Source organism: Rhea americana, unplaced genomic scaffold, assembly GCF_003343005.1.
Source record: "Rhea americana isolate MKP2758 unplaced genomic scaffold, rheAme1 scaffold_15, whole genome shotgun sequence".
In the NCBI taxonomy this organism is placed as follows: domain Eukaryota; kingdom Metazoa; phylum Chordata; class Aves; order Rheiformes; family Rheidae; genus Rhea; species Rhea americana.
Genome location: NW_028185594.1, coordinates 1,836,042 through 1,859,957, shown reverse-complemented (window position 1 = coordinate 1,859,957; position 23,916 = coordinate 1,836,042). Strand labels below are relative to the sequence as shown.

The 23,916-nt window shown below is 44.1% G+C and overlaps 1 protein-coding gene across 2 annotated transcripts in view; it reads left to right on the top strand.

The window, feature by feature from the left end:
* The window catches only part of CPS1 (carbamoyl-phosphate synthase 1), a 94,675-nt gene that overhangs the window by 38,135 nt on the left and 32,624 nt on the right, over positions 1 to 23,916 (top strand). The window contains exons 17-24 of one of the 2 annotated variants that reach the window (XM_085299303.1): positions 52 to 196; positions 591 to 801; positions 3,879 to 4,077; positions 6,354 to 6,530; positions 11,320 to 11,430; positions 20,915 to 21,076; positions 22,946 to 23,011; positions 23,588 to 23,651. In XM_085299303.1, the coding sequence (XP_085155429.1) occupies positions 52 to 196; positions 591 to 801; positions 3,879 to 4,077; positions 6,354 to 6,530; positions 11,320 to 11,430; positions 20,915 to 21,076; positions 22,946 to 23,011; positions 23,588 to 23,651 (1,135 nt within the window). Of the gene's footprint in view, positions 1 to 51; positions 197 to 590; positions 802 to 3,878; positions 4,078 to 6,353; positions 6,531 to 11,319; positions 11,439 to 20,914; positions 21,077 to 22,945; positions 23,012 to 23,587; positions 23,652 to 23,916 lie in introns of both variants that reach the window. The other variant, XM_085299302.1, reaches the window with a different exon arrangement.

Below are 23,916 nucleotides of genomic sequence, written 5' to 3'. Positions count from 1 at the left end.
CATCTTCTAATAATGTTTTCTTATTGTTCATTTTCTCTAAAATATCACCAGGCATTTGCAATGACTAATCAAATTCTGGTGGAAAAGTCGGTTGTTGGCTGGAAGGAGATAGAGTATGAAGTTGTGAGAGATGCTGCTGATAACTGTATTGCTGTCTGCAATATGGAAAAYGTTGATGCTATGGGAGTCCACACAGGTAGGCTTGAGTGCAGGGTGGCTCACCACAAATGGCTCTTTTCCTATTTCCATTTAGAGCCCTTCKGCTTGCCATAGTTGACATAGTTGTGTGATCAGTGAGGTGGGCTCCAGGAGTACTACTTAGGTGTTGGGTACCTCTAGTTTGGGTGTGAAGCAAATTTTGCTAGGCTGAACCTACTACTGTGATCCCATTCTCCATAAGATTACCAGTCTTCTCCAAAATCCAGTGCTAGGACTCCGWCTGTCTGTGCCTTTCATTGCACCCRCAGTTTGAATGTCCGTTTAACTTTGTTGCTGGGAAGAGGTTAGCATAGAAAGTGACCTGTGTGCTAGCATTTACTACCGCTGAAGTGCTTCTCTTTTYCCTTTTCTTGCTGATTTGTGATAAACAGGGGATTCTGTTGTAGTGGCTCCAAGCCAGACGCTCACTAATGAGGAATTTCAGATGCTGAGGGATCGTGCYATCAAGGTTGTCCGTCATTTGGGCATCGTGGGAGAGTGTAATATCCAGTTTGCTCTGAATCCGACTTCCTTGGACTACTACATCATTGAAGTTAATGCCAGACTCTCGAGAAGTTCAGCTTTGGCATCCAAAGCAACAGGGTAAGATCACTTGAAAAAAAAAARRGGGGGGGGRGAAAGGTGGGGAGGAGAGGAGAARCACACAAAGAGAAAATTATGGCGAGGGACTTGGATCAGTGTATTATTTAAATATATAAATGACAGCTGCAAGGAGGAATAGTTCCTGCATCTGCTCTTCATGCAGTGAAGGCGAAGAGGCACAGGCATAATTTGCAGCAAAGTCGACTGGCTGTTAGGGAGAACTGTGGTGCAGTGTGGGTACTCAGGGGTAGAGTTCTGGATGTGATGCTTCTAAGAAAAGTTCCTCTCAGCATCTGCTTGGAATGACCGTGGGAGAGATGGTCCTGCTATGAGATGGAGGAACGGGTTAGTGACCTCTTGAGGTCCATTCCCACATGCTGATGCTATTACTACAGAAAATGGAAAAGCTCTTGGAGGGAGAGGAGGAAGCAGGGGAGCCTAATAGCTGTCCTTACAAAGCATGTCCACTCTGTCTGTGTGTTGGCCACAAATCATTTCCGGGACCCAGAGGACGTAGCTATTTAATGAGCTGTCCATCAGATTGATGCAAATGGTATTGCTAGGTGCCTTTGTTTTGTTGGCTAATCATAAACTAATCAAGATGAGGATGGTCCAAGCAGGCTGTTTAGAAATTGGCTGCTTAATTGTGCTTTGCAGATGCTGTTGAGAGGTGCAAATTAATCTCTCATTTGCAGTTCTCAACAGCTCTGGTGGTTGTTGAAGTGCCATAGCAGACTGGAGGTGAGCCATGGTAGTGGACAGTGGGCATTTGGTGGTTTTCTTTTGGGGGACAGACTTGCAGCAAAACATATCTGTGTGTGTGCAGTCTCGCTGTGGGTGTGGCACGTATTTTAAATAGCGACTTCGCAGCTATTCAGCCAGCCCCAGACCTAGCTGGTAGCTCTACAGAGAGTTTAGGCTAGGAAGCCAGACAAGAGCTGCTGTGCTTGAACACTGTGCTCTTCCATGATGTTGAGGATATGAAGTCACCGCTCATCTGTTTAATTTGACCTACTYCTGGGATTCTCAAAAAACAACAAGGGTCTTTGGAATAGTAGCAGTGCTGGAGCTGATTGTGCTACAGAGGACTTGGTGCTGAGGGCTTGGTCTCTCTTTGAATGTGACAGAAGCAGTGGGGGTTTCCTCAGAGCTATTGCACATGGATTGTCTTGACTGAAAGCTATCCAAACAGCTCATGGTGAAGTTGACTATGATAGAAATACAGGAGAGAAGCAACCAGGGGAAGATACCAAAAGGCATGTTTGGATTTTGCCTGGGATCCAGTACAATACCTGGTTTCAAAGAGCTGAAGATTTCCTGCAGATGGTGCCAGTGACTGGTGACCTCAAATATCCTGCTTCAGTGAATGAGCAAGGGACACTGGAAAAGTTAAGGGGAAGGAAATGATTATGGTATGCTCATTAAGAAGGCTTTTGGCTGAGGATCGTTTCTTACTTAGTTGGTGCAGCACCTGGTACTACAGGGCTCTGGTTGTTTTTGCAATGTGTATTTTATAGTAATCAGAGCTGTTCATCTGTCAGTACTGGTCATGAAAAGTATGTGGCATAAGAAGTAAATGTAGGGAATATTGTGGGTAATTTTTCAAGAGGAGATTTTTCTTCTTATACTGGAATAAAGTAACTTGTCTGCTCGCTGATGAGGCCTTTCCAACCAACTGGAAATTATGAAGAATAACATCCTTAGCAGAATGAGAACAGACAATTCTGCAAGTGACTCACTGCATTTCCTCTGCTCCAGCCTGGCCAATATCAGCTTCACAGACCAGTTATCACTCGTCCTGCTGGTACCCTGGAACTATGTCCGCTGCTAATAGCAAATTCCCCTCTCCTTCTGGTACCAGGATTCAAACAAAAAGTAACATTTTGGAGGATTGGGGGGAACCCATAACTTTGCTTTTGAGGAAAAAGAGAAAAGAAAAACAAGAAAACTGGTTAAGGATTTTGTTGATGTTGTGTTTATGGGGGGAGGAGTTGAAGGGTTTTTTTTTCTTTCTYTGTGTGCTGTATGAGACACCATGAACTCTAGTGTCCTACGTATTCTATTGCCAAGTCCTTGCCAGAAGCAAAAGTTATGTTACTCTGGCATTGGCCACTGAGCTGAGGTGACTAACCTGGCTGCTTCCCAACTGATGAGGCCGCACACGTGCGTGTAGTGGTCCGCGCATGCCAGTGACTGTCCCAGCCCTGGCCGGGTGGCATCCGGACACTGCTGTGGCCCCTGAGGTATCAAGAATGTCTCGTGCGGGTATATAACGGAATTGTGCTGTTCTGAAGCAAGACGCCGTAGAAATGCTGCAAGTCTGGCACTACCACACAGAGATACTTGGATCTTCTGCTTTGGATGGTTGGTTGGCTGAGGGGCCAGGCAGGTCCCTTGTGATTATAGCTGTACAAGTGAGGTACTGTGTGTCTCAGCTGGGACTGTGGGGTTTGCTCTTCAAGGAGAGGTCTGTCCTTTAGACTTAGGTAATTAGTCTGTCTAACTGTTTATACTGGTAAACTGTCAGTGGCTTCAACCAAGCAAGAACTGTGTCACCTTGCCATGTGCAAAGTGTAGTCCAGCCTGTCAGGAGCTCAACATTTAAAGATAGAAAAACAACCCAACCACCCGCAGTTCTAATTTTACATGTAAAGAAGTGAGGCAGGCGGTTAAGAAGCCGTATTGCGAAGAAGCCAGTGACACAGCCAGGAACTGAATGCAAATGTCCTGAATTGTAGGGCCGCACTTTAAGCTTAAGCCTCTTGCTTTTCTTTCTTTCTTTCTTTCTTTCTTTCTTTCTTTTTTTTTTTTTTTTTTTAACTTTCTAATAACTATTTCCTAACTTTAGTCTCTGGATATGAAGGATACAATTTTCTTCGTAAGCCTGAGACTCATTTTTCAGATGAGCTATGCTTAACAGTCTGTACTAGGAACAGTGAGCTGTTGCCATTCACTTTTGCAGGTAATTTCATTAAAGCAAATTTGGAGGATTACAAAGCTTCCTTGTCATTTGCAGCACAAGCCACAATATTAAAGTGTTTGCCTCTCTACCCTTCTCTACCTCCCCTCTCTGGCAGGTACCCATTAGCATTCATTGCTGCCAAAATTGCCTTGGGGATCACCCTGCCAGAAATCAAGAATGTGGTGACAGGAAAAACCTCTGCTTGCTTTGAGCCCAGCCTGGATTACATTGTTACCAAGATACCACGCTGGGATCTGGACCGGTTTCAGGGTACCTCTAACCAGATAGGAAGCTCCATGAAAAGTGTGGGAGAGGTGAGTATGAGACCTCTCTGCTTCCTTTACCTTGCATCACTGGAGAAAGTAATTTCTTTTTCTCGGACGCCCACAAGATACCTAATTTCTTAGGTCTAAATAAGCCACACTGCTTGGGAAAACTGACTTTTGAAGATACTTATTCAGCTCAACTGAGTTTTGCCCAGCACTATATTCAAGTGGAATGAATTAGGAGTCTGTGATCTTGGRCATCTCAGTATGGATTCATAAATAGTCAGGTGTTTTTGTTACGTATTTTTTTTAAGGAATAGAGAGTCCACTTCAAATTGCCTGAGGTTGACTTCATTCTTAACATGCACTAAAGGACTCCCAGATTTATTTTTTGTTTGGAGTTATATAGCTGTAGTTAAATAGAGCAGCTTTTAGAGTTGTAGTTCGTTAAGATTTTCAGTCTCTGTTAAAACCATGTGCCTAATTTCAGCATACTTCTGCCCTTGAAAATGAAACACAACATGTAATCTTGCTCTACAGTTTGACTTACTGCTCTTAGAATGTGATTGTCTCCTATATCTGAAACATGACAGTATGACTTTTAAACTCTGTTTCTTTTTTCTTTTTTTTAAGGTATCTGAGACAGTAACAGCATTTTCAGACCAAATTTTAAGAGGAGCAAAATGGGTAAATTACCCATCTAGTTAGTTAATTACATATTATCAACCAACACAAAATAATTAATTGCGTAGTCTGTTGGCTGCTTATTTTTTTTTCCTAATGCTTTTCAAGTAGCTATTCAATTAAATTATTTTGACACATGAGACCTTTCTGACATCAATTCTACCTTGTGCAGACAACAAGCCCTCATCACTGCTGGAAGAATTAATTAGAACTTGGCTTTGCTGTGGCAATTTTTACTTTTAATGGCGATAAGGTTTTTCAGTGACTTGATGCTTCTGCAGATTTTTATTTATTTRTCTATTTTCCTATTAACCCTCTCTGCTTCAAGGTTTTTACCGTGTTCTGCAGAGCTGGGGTTCTCAAATACAGTCGCCTCGTGTGCTGTCACCTGTAAACGCTTCCTGGCCATATGCATTTGCAGGAGGCATTACTGAGTCCCTCCAGGGCCTGCATATCACAAAAGCAGAACCACCTGAAACTGCCGTTTCTTGGGATGGGACAGCAGTGTGGGACTCTGTGTCCCACTYCTTAGCTTGGAAGAAGCTGCTTCCAGTTTCTAGTTGTGCAAACAGCAACAGCTGGATAGAGGGAGATACAGGAAGAGTCAGTGCTTCAACCATCCTGCTCTGTGACTGCCGTGGGGTGAACTGCAATGGTGGCGGCGAAGCYGGAGCGTTGCAGTTTACTCCTGGTGAAGGCAGTCAGCAACAGGTTAATCTCTAGGACCTGTGACTCAGACAGGGTGTGTTTGAAGCAAAGAGCTTCTTGCAGCTGTATCTCTATTAGTATGGCACAGTAGTCTCCCTAGGCCCAGACCTGAAATCAGATTGCAGCACCTACTGCATTTTTATTAATTGAATGGTCTGGCCTGGCCTGTTTTTCCTGAGCTCTGTTGTGCTGGGCAGTGGAGCTGTGAGAAAAGAGAGAACAATGTTATTTTTTTCTCTGACACTTTTCAACATTGAGATATTTATGCTGTTAGGGTTATGTTGCCCAGGGAAATGAAAATGTAGGAATTTGAAAAAGGGCTCTGTTACCTCAAAGATTTCTACACAGAAGGGCTTGTTTTCTTATTAGCTGTGGTATCGAGTTTGAAGAAGGGAAGCGCTAGTGTTGCTTTACTAGAAAGGAATAATCTTTAAGACAGTCCTCATAGGGGGASGTGTGACCATTAAATATAATTTAAAGGGAAAGGAACAGATTTATTCATCTGAACCTTAAAATTCCCACTGTGGGTTTCTATCTCTAACAGGCTGTTAAACAGAAATGTCTTTCTGTGTTACTACACACATGCTGCTGCACAATGCTTTCCTCTACTAAAGTGCTTCAAAGCATTTTACAGAAGAGAACAGCAAGTTCCTTTATTTTATGGATAGGGAGACCGAAGTACAGAGTCACTTGTCTGAAATTCCCCATTGCTAATTACCAGAGCCGGACCTCGAACTGGGACTCTCACGGCTCAGTCAGCTGCGCCTGCCGTTAAGGCAGCATGGCTGGCTCAGGGAGGGGGTCTGCAGGCTGTAATCTTTCTCTATGTCAGTTTAGACTATCGTTATAGTTGAAATTTGCAGCCGTCTATTATTCAGAGGCRAGCGGGGCAGCAGCCACCATACCTACCGTGCAGGTGCTCTGCGTTGCAGGTCATGGCGATTGGACGCACTTTTGAAGAGAGCTTCCAGAAGGCCTTGCGGATGTGCCACCCCTCTGTGGATGGCTTCACTTCGCATCTGCCCATGAACAAAGCCTGGCCAGCCAACTTCGATCTCCAGAGGGAAGTCTCAGAGCCGTCCAGCACTCGGATATATGCCATGGCCAAGGTAATAAAAGATACAAGGCCCTGAACTTACACCCCTTGAATATAGTTACACACTTAGATCAACCAAGGTGGCAGAGCTGGAGTGTTCTTTACCCCCTTGCTTCTCTCACTCATGCACACTGGGATTGTGTTGTGTAGCATGATCCTTGCTGTTGAGGAACAGATGTTTTCTATCGCTCATAATTTCCTCTGTGGCATGCAGTGGCTGGGTGGTTATGTGTCTTTTACTTCTCTTGTTACCACCTATGTTTTCCTGACATCATCCACGCTTGTTGCATTCAGCAACAGGTGCGGTCCATGCCTGTGTCTTGGCATGTCAGTCTTTAGCTGAATGCTAGTGGAAATCTGGATCTATTTTCTTTTGCTTGCTCCTATAATGTAATTGTTTGCTAAATATTTGCTGTTGTTTGGCCCTTATTTACCTTAGCATAAGTCACAGTCAAATTTGGCTGTTTTTTGCAGATTTTTATTAGTTTTTGTGAAAGGAAGAGGGGGAAAAATGATCATTTTGAGAAGTGAAACAAAGGAGGATAAAGAATGGTAAGCTGCAATCTGAGAACAYTTTCTTTTTGCAATTGCTGCATTGCCATGGCTTGAAACTGAAAAAAAGAAAAAAAGAAAAGAAAAAAGGAACCACTAYTTAAATTTAGCATCCCTGTTCTCTGCATCCCCTGCTGTCTGAAATAGGCTCTCCTTCCCTTAGCATTCTTTAAGCCATCTCCTGTCACCTTAGRCAAATCACTTCATCTTTCAAGGCCTCCAGGTAAGGGTGGGTTTTATTGTGAGGGGAGCTGGGGTGTGAAATTATTTCTTCCCTCTGTTCCATGGTTACTGCCTGTGTGTGTATATCATGGTAAATGTGGAGTTAGGTACTTTACAGAGTAGATGCAATTTCACACCTTGGCTTTCCTGCGGCTAATTTGTCCACATGCCCATATCCTCTATGAAGAGGAGGGGACAATTGTCTTTTATAGCCCATCTGTGTCTTGTTCTTTAAGACTGCAAACCTTCCTGGCAGGGAACTCCCACTTACTATGTTTTGTGCCTCTGAATTTGCATGGTGGAGTCTTTTAAGCCATCTATGCTCATGTGGATACAGCTTACTTTGTCTTCCATGTAAGTGTGGGGAGCTGAGGTTGTGCTGTATTTGTAAAAAGGTTTTCACATCTCTGTCCCTCTTATAAATGACCTGGATGAAAAACAGAAARTGCTCTATGAACATGTGACTTCTCCAGCTGTTAACTCTCAATTATCAAGCAGGGGGATATGTGTGTTCATAAGTATAGAGCAAGCTTCAGCAGCTGTGCTCAGTTATTACAGCTTTCTCCTGTAGCTAAGAGGAGAAATCTTGCTCAACTCCTCTTAGGGGCTCAGAGGGCTTCTCTAAAGGTTAGTCTTAGCCCCATGTTAGCAGAGGAGGTCTGAGGAGGTGAAGGTGAGTTTTGGCCCCATTTAACACTCTGAGTGTTCACAGCTGTTGGCATTTTCACTGGAAGTTGTTTGAAAAAAGGAAGATCAAGGTCTTAATCCCTCCCTAAAAAGAGCTGCCTGTTATGATACTGCGCACTAATTCATCCCCATTAATAACTGAGGCAAGCCCTGCTGTTCTGGCTTTGGCAATATTGGGAAGAGGTATCTTAGGCAGCTGGGACAGCCTGCCTGGAAATCCCTATCCAGCTTGCTGACATTTAAAAAACAGCAGCTAGTCCCTGTTAGCCCTGGGCTTTTGTTYAAAACAAGATGAAGCTTCATTGCACGTCTTATTCCCCACTACCACCCCAGCCCCCATTACCCAGCTTTCAAGGCGTTGTACTTTTTTCGCTCTCCTTTTTCTGCTGGATGATGAAAACAGTAACGCTTCAGCTGAAAAGAGAGTTTGACTCCCTTTCAGAGCTATTGCTGTTGTAATGGGACTCCCTGTTGTGTGTGAAAGGAGGCAGTAGGAGAGGGGCTGAAATAAATATGACTASTTCCTTGATGAAGAGTGACCCAGGTGCTACCAAGAGATATGTTTRCCTAATGAACAGGGCTGTTCTGGTTATATTACATCTTTTCTGGGTCCTTTGAGGGATTGYGTATAGCTGACATCGGTAGATTTATGCTGTGGACTTGATCGACTCTGTTTCACACCAGGGCCTTGATTTCCTCGTTGTCCACATTGTAGACATGTTAGTTTGCTCTTGAGCTCCCGTCTGCAATCAGCTAGATACTTCCTTTGGTAAGGAACAGGCACAGAAAAGAACAAGAGTGCTGGCCCTAGAAACAACACTGCTCATCCTGGAGACCAGGCCTGTGCCCGACACATGGTGTGGAGGCAGTCCTGCAAACCCCTGGCCTCGCAGCCTGAGGCCACAGTGTCTAACGGAGGGATGGTTGCATGCAGGTGAGCAGGGCTCTGAAGTCGCTCTGTCCTGCTAAAAGGCTTTATCTTTTTGTGTGCCCCCCACCCCCAAACCCGTTCCCTTCTTCCTTGCTGCTGCTTTTTTTTTTCTTTTCTTTTTTTTTTTTTTGGCTGTAGACTTTCATGTAGATTTGAATGTGGTAAAGCATTCTCAGAGTGATCTCCTGATCAAATCCTACAGAGATTTTCTGCCTGGAAAACTTGATTTACACTTATAGGCATGGTAGTTTGGGAGCAGCAGCTATCTGCAAATGCATTCTCTTCTTCTAGTCTCCAGATTTCTGCCACAAGGGATGAAGATGATTTAGATTCTCTTCCCCACCTCCAGTGAAGGGAGGGGTGGGCATTTGTCTTCTCTGATTTCCATGAAATTCCCTAGGACTTTCAAAGTGTCCCAAGTAGACTACGTGTATGTGGCCATGCTACCTCTGTGTGTGTGTGTGTGTGTGTGTGTGTGTGTGTGTGTGTGAGTGTGTGCGCGCGTGCGCACGTGTTTGAGAGAGACTGATGGTTGGAGATCCTAAAGATGTGCAAGTTTGTACATCTCTTTTGAGTATAGATGGGTAGAAGAGAGAGCTGTTCATGTCTCCAATGACATTGCATGTGACCTCACCTTCTGAGCGCTGAAGAACTGAGATGGGAGAGCCCTCTTATGAATTATACTGATACTGTATCCAGTGGTAAGAAAAGCTTCAATTGAAATTCTCAGTGCATACACACATCTATAGAAAACCTCAGCCTTTTTAGTGCCACTACTCATGGGATTGCTGTGGCAGYCCCGAACTTCATGTTGCCAGTGTCTGGAAGCAGAGTTGTAGGCCTGTGGGGTCTGTGCTGAAGGTGCAGTAAATGACTGGTTCCCTCTAAATGAACAAAATGTGCATTAGAGACTTTCACTGCTGTTTCCTCTGTTTGTGAAGAGGCCGTATGTTTGGTCAGCAGCTTACTGCCTCTCCAGGCCAGAGACTCATTGTGAGAAGAAAGCCTCGGCAGCAGCAGCCTGGAAATCCTTTGGAAAAAGTAGAAATTGTTTTGAGGTGCGCTCAGTGTTTGCAATACCGGATGAGAGAGCTGCTGTACATCCCTGATGTGGCTGGTGCCTTCTGGGGGCACAGCACTGAAGTAACCTGTGTATGTGTCTCAGCTGGTATAAACTCTCCATATCACAGGGCTGGAGCACACGGTGACAATGCAACATTGCGTCCGCAGACTGATAACTCGGAGGAATAATGCCAGTGTGCAGCGGGCTAAGCTCGTTCCTGGATTAACGCTGGCTTTCAGCAGTGGCATTACACTGGCTTCGTTCCAGGGAGGTTGCCCTGCAAGAAAACAATTAAGCGCAGTAACAAATTAATGAGGTTGATTACTTCAGCTCAGCAAAGATACCGTGCTGGTATTATCATTACGGTTGATTGTGGTTGTTTTATCAGGAGAGTTGTAACAATACAACCACTGGTGAGAAGTATTTTAATTTCAGTGTGGTGATAAAAGATACAACTGCATCATGTTGGGGCACTTRCTGAGATTTTTTTAATGCTGTTGTGTTGTGTATAACATTGTATTTTGATGAATAGCTCTATGGAGTTGCTTTTTACTCCGTGACTGCAAATAGTTCTGATTAAAAAAAAAAAAAAGAAAAGAAACCAAAAAAAAAAAAAAAGAAAAGAAACCAAAACAAAACAAAAAAACAGCCTCAATAAGATAATACAGGGGAATTTGAATGGTGTTGATATTAACTTGAGATACAGGAAGAGAAGCCAGATTTATGCTGTAACTGCAAAGTGTTGCCTGGGATTGGGCTCTCCTTTCAGAGATATTTTAAGGCCACATATTTTGATTCAGCCTTGTTTTAAAGGGTAAATCAAGATTTTTGCTCCAAAGTAAAGAGTTTCTTTGCTCCAAAGCAGAGTAGAGAACCTGGACCCTCTGGTTTAACCTTTGTAACTAGGAGGTTGACATTAAGACTGAGATTTAGGGAACCTTAGCAATAATGGATGCGGATGGAGGAGTCAGCATAGCAGGCTGAATATGCCTGTCAGTATGTAGTTACGGGAGATATTTACCTACTAGTAGGCCTTGCTGCCATCAGGCTGATGGCTCTGTGAAATGCAAATTCTGTCTCACTTAAGCAGCTTTTTTTAAAGAAGCATGTGTGGGAATGAGCTGGGACCTGGCTGGTCTCTCCATACCTTCTGCTGGAGGTACACAGTTTTGGTCTCTGTGGGAGACATGATAGACTGGGGTAGTTGAATCTTGTGTTTGTCCRGTATGACCTAGGCTAGTTCTTACGTCTTTGTATTATACAGTCATGGCTATCTATTTGCAACTAGCTTTGTATTTTTGAAACATGTATTAAAGCATCTGGTTGGTGTTTTCCTCCTTTTGGTAGGCCTTGCATAACGAAGTCCCTGTGGATGACATTCACAAACTCACAGCCATTGACAAGTGGTTCCTCTATAAGATGCGCAGTATTGTGAACATGGAGAAGATCTTGAAGGAAGTGAGTAGGTAAGGAAAAAAAAAMCAACAACAACAAAAACCAAATCCCAAACTTTCTCTTTGAACACAGTGGTCCTCTGGGAATCTTTCTGCTGGGAAACGCTGTGGTGGGCACTGAGCACAGGTACAGTAAGTGCTGAAGAGCTTACCTCAGTGCTGAGTGTACACATGTTGTCTTCAACCCTGGTCCATTCCCAGACAGAGGAAGTGTCTGAGAACACTCTTCTTGGGAAAAGCACTTCTTTGGCTGTTTAAGCATCTTGGCTGCTCAGAGAGATTATGGAAATGCCAGTTTATTTTGCAAAATTCTTGCTCTATCTTTGAGGCTAGGACTGGGAACATGAATGCCCTGTGACTAGTAACAGCAGACTGCATGCGTATACCTAGGACAGAGGAAGCCTTCAAACACAGGACTTGTCCTGACTTATTACACCTGAGGGTCAAATATAGTGCATTTTTTGGCCTGGCTGATTGATTTTTAAGCTTTTCTGCCTTGCTGTGGTAATGCACCATGTGTTGCTTTTGTACTTCACTTTCAAACACCTATAATTCCAGACATATTTAAATATAAATCTTCTGCTTTCTTTAAGAAAAATGACCATATAAAACTAAGCAGAAAAGATAGCAGTAAATTAAAGTGCTTGGCTGTATTTCAGTTCCAGCCTCTTGCTGACTTGAGCTTTCCCTTCATGGTTTACGAGGTTGGGAGAACCTCCTTGCCGAGTTATTCGCTGCTTGTTGGCTTACTTTGCTGCTTTGGATATCCACTGTGTTAACTGTGTTTTACCACATGATGGCACTGGAAACGCACAGTAGCTAGGGCATCACAAAGGTGCTAGTTAGTTCCTCTGCTGTGATTTCTGTTTCTTTGACCAGCTGCACGGTTTTAATTGAGCAGTTCTTGGTCTCCCTTGCCCCCTGGAACAAGCTGGATTGGGAGCTAAACAAAAATAAATGTGGGGGGAGATGTTGAAGAGGAGGAGTAGCTTGGTTATTTACAGAAATCTGTTCAGCTGCACAAATTTTTGCCCTCTTGGGTGSCTTAAATACATATATATGTAGCTCCTGAGGATGAAAAAAAATACCCAGAATCAATTTGATTTCCTCATTGTTGGATGGCACATTCTGGAATGATACACTGGGGACCTCATAGCGTGGTCATACCCTCAACTGGTATAAATCTAGCTTCAATCCACTGAGGCTAATTGTGCTGAACTGTCCTGTATCACTGAGGTTGCTATCCCCTTCACCAATACAGGTGGCAAGCAGTAATACTATTAGCAATGTGACTAGTAACTAGTACTATCTCACATTATTTTTCATCCTTATAATGAGTAAGTAACAGACTGTATAGCCTGCCTGCTACAGGAAACCCCTTCGCAGTGTCCAGCCTTGCGTTTGTATCATGCGAGGGATGCAGTACATGGATGCAAGTGGATTCATGCAGCTCAACTAAGATTGCTGGTGGTGTGATTTACCTGGCCGCATTCACTGCTCAGTGCAGATTTGCACTCTGGTATCCTTACTCACACCTTCCCAAGGAGACTATTTTAGCTCACAGCCTGGGAAGGTGGGAGTGTAACCTGCCCTGGAAGGAGGGGAAGGCCTGTCCAGATGCATTATGTTGCAGGCGTGTTGGCACGAAGACAAAGGGCCGCGGGAAGGCACTTCTGACCTGAACTAAGAGACTAGTCCAGTGAGCCACATCAGGAAACACATCTCCACAGTGCCCAAGGGAAAGCTAATTGAGTGATGCAAATGAGACTTGGCACATGTGTGCTCTTCCTGCAGCCAGCTGTTCCTAGTCCCCAGCATGCCTGGCATGAGTTTTACCTGTGCTGCGGGATTATTTCCAATTGAAAAGAATGGGCTGTGACATAGTCATTGCATTAAATCTTTTTGTTGTTGAAATATAGTTACTGTAACCAAAAGCATTTGCCTGGTTTCCATGCACTGTGGTTGGCTACAAGCTCACTTTCAAATAGGTCAAATTCATCTCCTTTCCATCTCTTGATGGAATTTGGGGGTCTTTGCAGCAAGGCTTGGGATGCAGTTGGAGTTGCAGCTCTGCCGAGAGTTCTTGATTTAGGTTCTGTTGATCTGTTGCAGAACCTTGTAGCAAAGTGATGGTCTCTTCCATGAAGAAGTTCAGAGACAGAGCAAATGGCTACAACAGGCAGATGGAGAGGGAGGGATCAGAGGCACAGGGAGACCCCAGACCTACCTGGAGAGACTTAGTTGAGCACAAGGCCTTACAAATTTACATGGAGGAGCTGTTTCCATGTGTGAAAGGTTGCATAGGATAAAGTTATGGGATGAAATCTTTATAACCTATAAATATTTGYCCCTTCCTGTTGATGTGTGGGCAAAACCAACCAGTTGCAGAAACAGTAGAGTGGGAGACCTCCTTCCTCTAGGTTTGGCCTCACATATCCTGTGATAGAAAACTGAGGGGGAGGGCCCTGGAGTAACCTCACACTTCATCGCCCTGACAGCTTGTGAAGGAGAAAGGAGTTCAAGCAGACCATGTCCAGCTGGCTGAGACAGGAGGGAGATGTGGCTTGAAGAACGGGGTTATGTAGCCGATCCATAGGATCCAATWGCATTTTAATCCCCAAGCCCACAACTAAAGCCTAAATTTGGAAGTAGCAGCTGGGGCATCAAGACACTTGGGTGTCTGTGGTGCAAGGTAAAGCCTCTTCTGTGTTCCCTGAGAACTGTGGCTGTGTGCAGCAAGAGCATATGGCAGATAACACCGTTTGTAGGTACAAAGGTAGGCAGTTGTGGTGAAGTAGCCCCTTATGCACAAATGACAAAAAGACAGAAGCCCTATTGAAAGTCAGTAGGACTTGTGCTCCTAAGTCACTTGGGTGCCTTTGCAGCAATTGAACGTGGAAATAATTGTATTTGGTATTACTTGGGAGCTAGTAGGGATGGAAGAGAAGGAAGGGTGATTGGGCCAAGTTCTCTGCTGGGGTAAATCTGAGTAAGTTCATTTCAGAGAAGACTGGGCCATCTTGCAATTTGCAGAATAGTGAGTATGTTGCCAAAGAGAAGCATTTCAGCTTTGGTAGAAGCTGTAAAGATGAATGAAAGTGAGATACATAAGGGCTTTGAGCAGAGAATGTACCCCTGAAACTCCTCATCGCCAGTGGTTTGCGTAAAAGAGGTAGGCGCAGTCCTGAGTGTCAGTCTTGTGGCTTCTAAGGAGAGACAGTTTGACAGTGGGAAAAGCACGGTGGGGTGGAGGGTGCAGACCCACTTTAGCCCAGCATTTGTAGCTAAGTGCTCTGCTCAGCGGCCTGTGGATGAAGTTGTTCATTTGTGAATTCCTTTTCTAAGCTATCGTCCTTGGATCTGTGAAAGGTGTGCTTTGAAAGCAGCTTGCTGGAAGCATGACTTGGTTTCAAAACATTACTGTAGCGGAGTAGCCACAAAAGTACAGGTGCTGGAATTAAAGCCTGGCTCCAGCGGGTGACCTGGGAAACAAAGCAGGGAGGAAAGATCAGGCAGGCCATCAATAAACTATGTTTCTCCAAAGTGGATGTTGCATACTCACTCTCTTCAAAAGCGCGTTTTATGCTGACTTGTATACTTCAGGGGCAGGGCAGAAAGCATAGGTCAGATCTTGCGTGGATATAAAGCAGAGTAGCTCCAGCAATGCTAAATAAGGTTGCGCTGATTTATACTGTTTGAGGAGCCGACGCTGACGTATTTGTTGTTCTCACTTCTAACAATTTGGAAAGATTACATGCGTCTTCTGAATGAACTGGAGAGCAAGGAAGACTTGGAAACCAGTTAGGGATTCAGCACGTGAGAGGAGAATATAATATAAGCAGTCGTATACCAGAGCTGTTGTTTGTGCTTTGTTTGGATCTAACTTAAGATACATTGTCTTAAAGAGGCATTGGTGGTAATTTCAAAGCTATGTTTTCCTTCAAAGTGTCTGCATATTTGTAGAACTTCACTGCATTTTTTTTTCCCTTGATACGCATGATATACAGGTATGCCCTTAAAAGCCATGGGGGCATCTCTGCTTCCAGAATTCCACACACTGGATATCCATATCGTGGTATTCCTGCAGAGACTTCAAATGGTCCTTTGTCAGTGTAGAAAATAGCATCCATGACCTGTTTCTTGGCTATGTTTTTGCTTGAGCTGCTGCTCTTTCAGCACATCACTTAATTCTAGGCATGAGTCGTTTAGATTTTAGGAAGCAGTGTGAGGTTCAAGTTACTTAAGATTTCTACGATGAAATCTATTGGCTTATGGACCTGGCAGTTGAAGATGCAGAGCACTAGAATGATGGTTGTTCAGTGAGCAAGATGTCTTGGTTTAGAGCTCCTGCTTCCCTAAGTGCTCCTTAGACAGCTTTTTGTCAGTCATCTCATGAGCTTCTCAGGAGGGGAAATTTGATAACAATCTGCCTCCTTGAGAAGAGATRCAGGGAGAAAATTTATACACTGATCTCATTATTTTAATTGTAGCATGTTCCAAATCTTGTGAAACGTCAGGAGCAATTAAGGAAGCCAGTAGGAGCCTTGAGGTAGAGAGGGGTTGGTGAGGAAGAGAGGCAGAATTGCCTTTGCACATAATCCAGCCTAAAAGAAAGCAGGCTTGTGAAATGCTCCATGACTCCCCTGAGAAGGGGAGAGCTCTCAGGGTTCGTTAGGATTTTTGGCTTTTTTGGCTCCAGCACTGCTTGCTTCTGTCCATTTTACTGGCAATGGTCAAACTTTAATGTGGATTTAAAGCCACCCCCTCCATATTCAGGAAGAGCCGAGCCCAGAGTCCCTGCTGGTGGACTGAGCTGAGCTGGTGATGGCTCACCTTCCCAAGTCCCACAGGTATTTCCAGGCTGCATGAGCAGTTGCTGGGATACCCCTGAGATGTCCTGCAGAAGTGGGCCTGTGGGCTTACAGGGGGAATGTTATCCAGTATAACAGATGTGTCCTGAATGCTCCCAGCTCAGGCTTTTTGGCCCAATTCACCAAATATTTCTGATCCATGTGATTAAGGCCTGTTAGGATGTGCCTAAGTAATATGCAGGGTGGACGTAAACTTGACAGCACACCTAACATGAAGCAGGGCCTGATTTGGGAGCCAAGGAGAAGAGTGCTGCTTTGCATATAGAGCTGGGCCTTTCTGCTTGCATGTTTGTTTAGTATTGCGCCTGAACTGGTGGCTCAGATGAAAGTTGGTTGGGTGGAAGAGAGGACTGTACTGAAGCGAGCAGGCTCTCGTGATAATTGTAGTGCTGCCASTGTTCTTCCAGTCACTTAACAGATTTCTCCAGGTCCTCTGTGCCAGGTGAAAATTTCCTCATTAAGGGGAATTTATTCCATTTTCTTCTATCGTATATTATTGGAGAGGAAACATGAGTGGATGGAGTTTCAAAGATGACAAAGTAGAATTTTTAAACAAAAAGCAACAACAAATTGACACTGGAAGGCTCAAAGAAGGCACAAGAAAGGTTTGGGAGAGGTTTGTGTTGTTTATCAACTGCAGCATGTGCAGGAAACGTAGCTTTCTGGGGAAGTGAACAGCCATTAAATGATTATTAAATGGCCATTAAATGGCAGTGGGGAAAAATCTGTTTGTCTGGTTTTGAAGCTCTAAAACTTTTGACTGTCTTACAAAGTGGTGGTTGGGAAACGGTGCTTCAGAGGAGTCTGGAATCATGGCCGCTTCATCCTGCTTTGTTTCTGAATTGATCACAAACCCGTTAGTTCTGTGGAAGATTTCTTGCTCGGATTTATGAAGAGTAAGTGATGCCCCAGGGAAAGTGGGAAGGCGGTGATGTAGGACTGAGTCATGTGTTTGGGAATAGCCCCAAAGGATTTCTTCTTCTTCTCTTTTTAGTGCTTGATTAGTGGAGAAGTCTTAGAAGGGTCACTTGCACTCAAACGTTCAAATTTGGAGATCAGCATGATTCTGCTTTTGCTGGCTTTAGTGTCTACAGCAAATCTAAAGGGCCAGCTTTGCACAAAAGTCGTGGGACCAGAATCAGTTAATGCTGAATCTTAAAAATCATCACCTTTTAACCTCAATGTGTCTTGATTTCACTCTCTTTTATATGTATTTCACCCTACCAACACTCTTTGCATGTTTCTTTATATTCTTAAGATGGAAATTGGGATATATATGCTAAAAATTAGTGTTATTAGTAAAATTAGCCAGTTATAAAGACATCTGTCCAATGCACCCAGGGAGGGAGCTGAGTTCCACAGTGGTCCTGAGAGCATGGATTTGCAGTGCTCTAATCCGGTTCCTCTGAAGGCAACGGGAGCAGTTGCACTGGTTTACACTGCAYGTGCTTTCTCTGGCTGTCCCTGCAAATCCCTGAGTGCTGCCTCCGGGGCTGCTGTACTTCTCATCTTGTGRCAGATCCCGAACTTAGGTGCTTGGCAGGCAGCACTGGTGGGTGTTTGACTTGTGTTGATTTTCTATGATGATGTAAAATGACAAAACTCATCCTTAGGTCCACAGAACTGGGCTGTCAGTTCTAACCGCTCCTGCCCTGTGGTGCTCTGGGTGCCTTCCCTCCTTATTAAGTTGCCTGCCTGGCAGTGAGAAATAAGAAAACTCCACCTGTCTAAATGCTGCCTGAACAGAAGTTCCTCCACATCTTTCTTAGCATCCRTGTTGAGAGCAACATCTCTCATCTTTCACTCTTGATGCGTTGGGAGTAGCAGAGGGAGAGCACACCATTTCCCCTTCAGGTACTCAGTTCTCACACTCTGCTTACCTTGTGCAAAATTGCTTACCTTTCTGTGTGGATTAATAAGTGTCCTAACTTGACCTAAGCAGCTAGCCCAAGGCAAATGAATCACGTCATAAAATTATCACTGGTTCTTGTCTGCCCATCCTGCTGGGGGGGGGGAGGTGCAGGCAGGCAGCTGGAAATGATGATGAGAGATGTTGTTAGAGCAGGGTACAAAGAATGGAGTTGAAACAAATGAAGGCAATATTCTTTCTCTGTTGGTAATTAAATGGCAGCTAGCTGTATGTGTTTCTGAGACGGGAGCGAGGCGAGAGAGGGAGCAAAAATGCACTGGAACAGAGTCATTTTCTTGGGGTCGTTAGGTCTGCTCACTTGTACTTCAGTAACGCGGAATCTGGAAGAGAAGTGTAATGTGACTGTGTCCTTTCTAATTGCTGCCGATGGCTAACATCTGTTTTGTGAGAGAATCTGCAGGTTTTGCTTTCTCTATTTCTTCCTGTAAAACACTCATGCGTGCCTTYGGTTCTGGTATTCACAGTTCACGCAGGAAGTCCTGCCCTGGAGCTGAAATCAGAAAGTCGGAAGGGCTCTCTCTGGAGAAGCAGGGGAGTTTTATGGTGGAAGAGTTAGCGCAKGGAAACAGCAGGCTTTAATGTAGCTATTGGGATGCTGCAAAGCAGGTCTTATTTTGGGAAGTCTTTCTGCACCTAGAACCACGTTTAAAATGTGGAAACTCAAAGCTGCTGGATCAGGCAGGACTGTTTCCTTGTGGTACTAGCAAAGAGCAGGAGCTGTTGAGGTAATAAAAACGAGGTGGTGGGGGTTGGGTAGGAGATGCCGCCTGTAAGTGGTACTCCTGCCGGAGTCCCCCAAGGACAGGAACAGGCTGGTTTGGTTACCCTGTTACTGGCAGATGGCATGTAGCTCAGAGCGTAGTGGTTTCGATGAGCGTTTCCTCTGCAGATGTTCACAGGCTGTCTGCCCCTCTCTTGTAGGCAGCTAGAGCATCATTTGCTTGTAATGCAGGGGGGAGAGATGCRGCATTAGAGGAAAAATGTGATGGATTGTGTCATGGAGGGAAACCCATCTACCCTGGGGTTTCGACYCACAAGTTTTTGGTCCCCAGTTCTGCCCTCAGAATAGCTGGTTTGCCGTTTCTGTGACTCTCACCTGTCTTGCACCAGCCTGACTTCACRGAGGGCAGTGGAGCTGCTCCGTATCCAAGCCAGAGTGGAAAATCCAATCCAATGACTCTTTCATGCTTCAGCTTCCTGACATATTCCAATAAAGCAGCCTTACCCCTCTCCCTCCACTCAGATAACATGATGCTATTTATTTAAAAATACCATCAAGCAAAGGACATAATTCAAAAGCTCTGATTTAGGAAAATAGCTTGTTTGTTAATCATTTCCTTTCTCCTGATTCAGAGCTTGCTTGCTCATAAAATATTGATTTATTGGGCAGGCAACAATGCTCTTGGCAATGAAGATGAAAAGCAGAAGTGCTGATAAAAATACATAGACTTTTTTATGTTTTTGCAAAAACTAAGCTTAGAAAAGGTAGCTTAGTTTCTGCCTGTCTCTATCAGGGTTATATGTGGAGTCAAAACAAAATGAAAGATAGTATGGGAGAGTAAGAGGTGTGTGATGGAGGAAATAATGTGGGGATGAAGAAAAYGAAAAAATCACAAGCAAAATGGGCAAGAAACCACTGAGCTGCAGAGAGGGCTGAGGAAAATACCAGACTTGAAAGAGCAAAAACTGGGACTCCTAAAAAGCAAAAACAGAAAGAAATCCAGAACACACAGAAGTGCTGAGAGGCCCTGATTGCAAATAAATATGAGATGACAAAAGGTGTACCCCAGGTTTTCTCTCTCTCTCTCTCTCTCTCTCTCTCTTTTTCTTTCTTTCTCTCCCTTTTTTATAATGCAAGAAGAAGAACAAATGATGTGAAAAGAAGTATTCTTGAGACAGGGAGAAGGAAATGCCTACCTGAGCACATGAGCCTCTGGAGGTTGTTTCCACTATGTATCTAAAGCCAACTATTTTTTCAAAAGACTGGTCATTTCTGGAGCTAGACAGAACATCCCTAGTGACAGAAACAGGAGCATGTTTGAGACAAATGGTAGTGCTTTGAGGCAGGTTGTCGCCCAACTCAGCAGGGTCAGGGAGCAGCGATGCTCACCCCAGAAAGCTGGGATTTTCACACCTCTGTGGGGAGCGTGTGGCTGCTGTGAGAGGCAGGAGGGGCAAGCACCTGCGCTATTGATCCAGCCCAGTCTGGTGAGGCCTGTGTTTTAAAATTTAGAATGGTAGGAGAAAAGCAAGATTCAGTTGAATTTCAGGCATGCGGAATCCAAGAGAGAACCACCCTGCATCCTCTGTGGAGGCCCTTTTGGTAAATGACTGTATGGATGCTGTGGGTATGGCGAGTGTATACTAGCCTGGTGGAAAATGCTGCCTGAGAAATGGTGGGTCCCATCATGAATCACTCTTTCAAGTCTCAGAAATGTAATGGAAAAAAAAAAAAAAAAAAAAAACTGCTGCACATCCTGGTGGCAGAAGTGTGCCTAGGCTTTACCTAAGAAGTGCTTGCATGGGACAGACGTCAGAGGTCTCTTTTGTACTGGATGAGAATGGCTTAGCTGGGCCATCATCTTCCCTTTACATCCATGTTCCTACAGCAGGAGCCCCTCAATGCGATGTGGAAGATAAAAGCACTCATATGTCTTCAGACTTGTACTCTAAAGCCTTATGTAGAGTTTTCTGTATTTGAACCCAGCGAAGCTGTTCCTGAAGAGACACTGAAGAGAGCCAAACAGATCGGCTTCTCGGACAGGCAGATTGGGAAATGCCTGGGGCTGACTGAAGTCCAGAGCCGTCAGCTGAGACTGAGGAAGAATATAGTGCCTTGGGTGAAACAGGTACTGTGAGAAACATTACTGTTTGATGATGATGGTGGCATGGGGGCTTCTAAGGATGCAAGAAACGGGAGATCTCTATGCCATTAGAAGAAGTAGAGGTAAATGAAGTGGAAACCCTGACTGTGTTACCATCTATGGGAATTTTGATGTTGACTTTAGAGGAAGCAAAATTTCATCCGTCTCGCYGTGAATTCTTCACTGCAGTCCTCAGTGCAATAACATGAACCTGTAGGCTGAACATCCCTGAAGAGGGATTTAAAACATTCTTGTTCATGTTGTGTGTGGCTGAGGTGGACATAGTTATCTAGTTTCAGAAAGAGCTTGAGAAGACTGATGCTGGCACACCATGTTGTGACCATAAAAGGTCATAGCATGTCTTTTCTGTTGGTAGTAACTTTTTACAGGGTAGTACTTCATTGGAAATGTCCTGTTGTTATGATTTGTTCGCTATTCATTGTGATAGCACCGAGCATAATGAGCTCATCTCGTATTCAAGACAGTGTCACAAGTGCTTTGCTAGGGTTCTGTTGCCGCGGTTTAAGGGATGTTGGTATTAAAGTGCCACCAGCTGTTTTTTGCCCTTAAAGGCRGGGAAAAAAACCCACTCCAAACTACTGAATGTTTCTGAAAGACCCCATCTGTATCCTCAGACCTGATTCCAGATGYCAGATCTCCTTCTGTTCCACAGCTGCTGTTTTCCTTCCCTGTCCTCACCTGGCCTATAGAAAAGTGGCTGGTCTTGCACTATGGTTTTTTTTCAACTGCATATGGCACTGCAGTATTGAATTGATTTGTGTGCCAAGGTTTCTTTAATAAGGTCATTCTACTTATGCCTGCATTTGTGGTTCCAAAGCATATGTTTCTTTTTGAGCCATGAAGTACAAGTCACAGTAATAGCAACAGTAATGAGCAGCAGAGACTTACATAGTGCTAATGACGTAAGGTCACATTCTTCATTACTCACAAGGATTTAGACATCCAGTAGGGATTTGTGAAAATACTTGGAGAGTGGAAAGATTCTTAAATTGTGGGATGTAAATGTTCATGACAGGACTGCTTTAATATTGTTGCCYATTCAGTATTCCGTGTAGAAATGTTTCAGCTCATCGTTCAGGGAACTTTAGCAATAGCTAGTGACCTAGATGAACTAGTTACCACGTGTAACATGCAATAAGTAGTTGACACGTACACTTTGTGAACAGCCTGGAAGGGAAATTATTCTTCTGGGCTCTCTGGTGACTAATTACATAAGAAAAGTTGCTGATAAGTACATGTAAGATGTGGTTGAAAACTRCTCTTGCTTTGTGTGCCATTTAATTATCAAAGCAAGAGATTTATTATAACATAAATACAGAGTACTTTCTCTGCTACTACTCAAGATTATCATTAAGTGATAATTGCCTATGCGTTTGTATTCAGTGAGGGATTAAGATGGGGTCAAGAGTATAGCATGAAGAACCCAGATGGTGCAGCTAAGGGATTCAGGAGACCTGGAGGAATGGAGATCTGTGCGATTAATGCTGTCAAAGTAACTAGAGAATGAGGAGGGCAGAAAGAAGGAGGAGTGGATGGAAAAAGATCTTGAGCTGTGGAGGTGTTTTATCAAATGGATGTGGAGCTGAAACTGCAGCTTATAAAGAGAAGGTAAAGCCTCCTACTGACTGAACTGGAATGCCTGGGGGAAAGGCCAGGCAATGCAAGAGACTGTCTGCCAGCATATCACAGTTCAGGTCGTCATCTCTGTGGAGGAAAGAAATGATGGGAAAACAAAAGACAGAAAGGGAGGGGATGATGGTGGAAAGAGCAAACTATGTGTAAGAAAAATCTTGTATTGGCCAAGTCACAATCCCTTCTCCTTCCTTCTTACAGATTGACACGCTGTCAGCAGAATATGCTGCGGTAACTAATTACCTCTACATCACGTACAATGGGCAGGTAGGTGCGTATGAAAACACTAGTCTCATCGCTGTCTGTTTTGATTCCTTCCTCCTGTGTCACGTGATTTCTGGAGACCTTGCAGATGTCTCTGTAGCAGTTGTTTTTCATAGTGTTACGTGTAATCCCCTTTCGGTAGGCCTGGGAGATTCACTTGCCCAAATACTGATCCAGTGCATTCAGTGTTAACAGGTTGTATATTGCTGTGATCTGTGCTATATCAATTGCATTTACGTCCTCGGTGTACGGATCAGATGCCGGGAATGCAGCCCTCTGGGACTCGTGCATCATCCTTTCCTAACATTCATTTTTTAGGAAATGCACAGCTCCTCAGGCTGCTTGAGTAGGAAGACAAGTCAAATAAGTGGTGCTGTGTCTCTTCTCATTTAGGTACAACACCATTAATTCCGGTGGAGTTGCACCTGATTTACACAGCAGTAAATGAGATCAGACTCAAGCCCTGAAGGATCAGACWGTTGGATGTGGGCTGAACACCAGAAATTGTTTGTTCTCAGAAGCATGGAGTTAGCTGCTGCTGAGTACAGATCCTAATGACTTTTCTCCCTCCCTTCTCAGGAACATGATGTAAAATTTGATGACTGTGGAGTGATGGTGTTGGGCTGTGGACCATATCACATAGGTAAATCTTCCTTACAGCTCCTCTGTCCTCCTTGCACCCTAAAGCCTTCTTGGATATTCTTGTGGTTCATTTGTTCCTCTTCTCATACGGTACCAAAACCCTCCAGAGCACAGTACATAGGCCATCAATTCCTAGCACAAGGTTTGTCTTTTACACTTGCTTGGGGACTTCATTTCATGTCCTGGAAAAATAGGAGCCTCTTTATTATTACTTTTCACTTGAAACTGGACAGCACGTCACCTAGTCGTGATTGTTGTGATTTTCA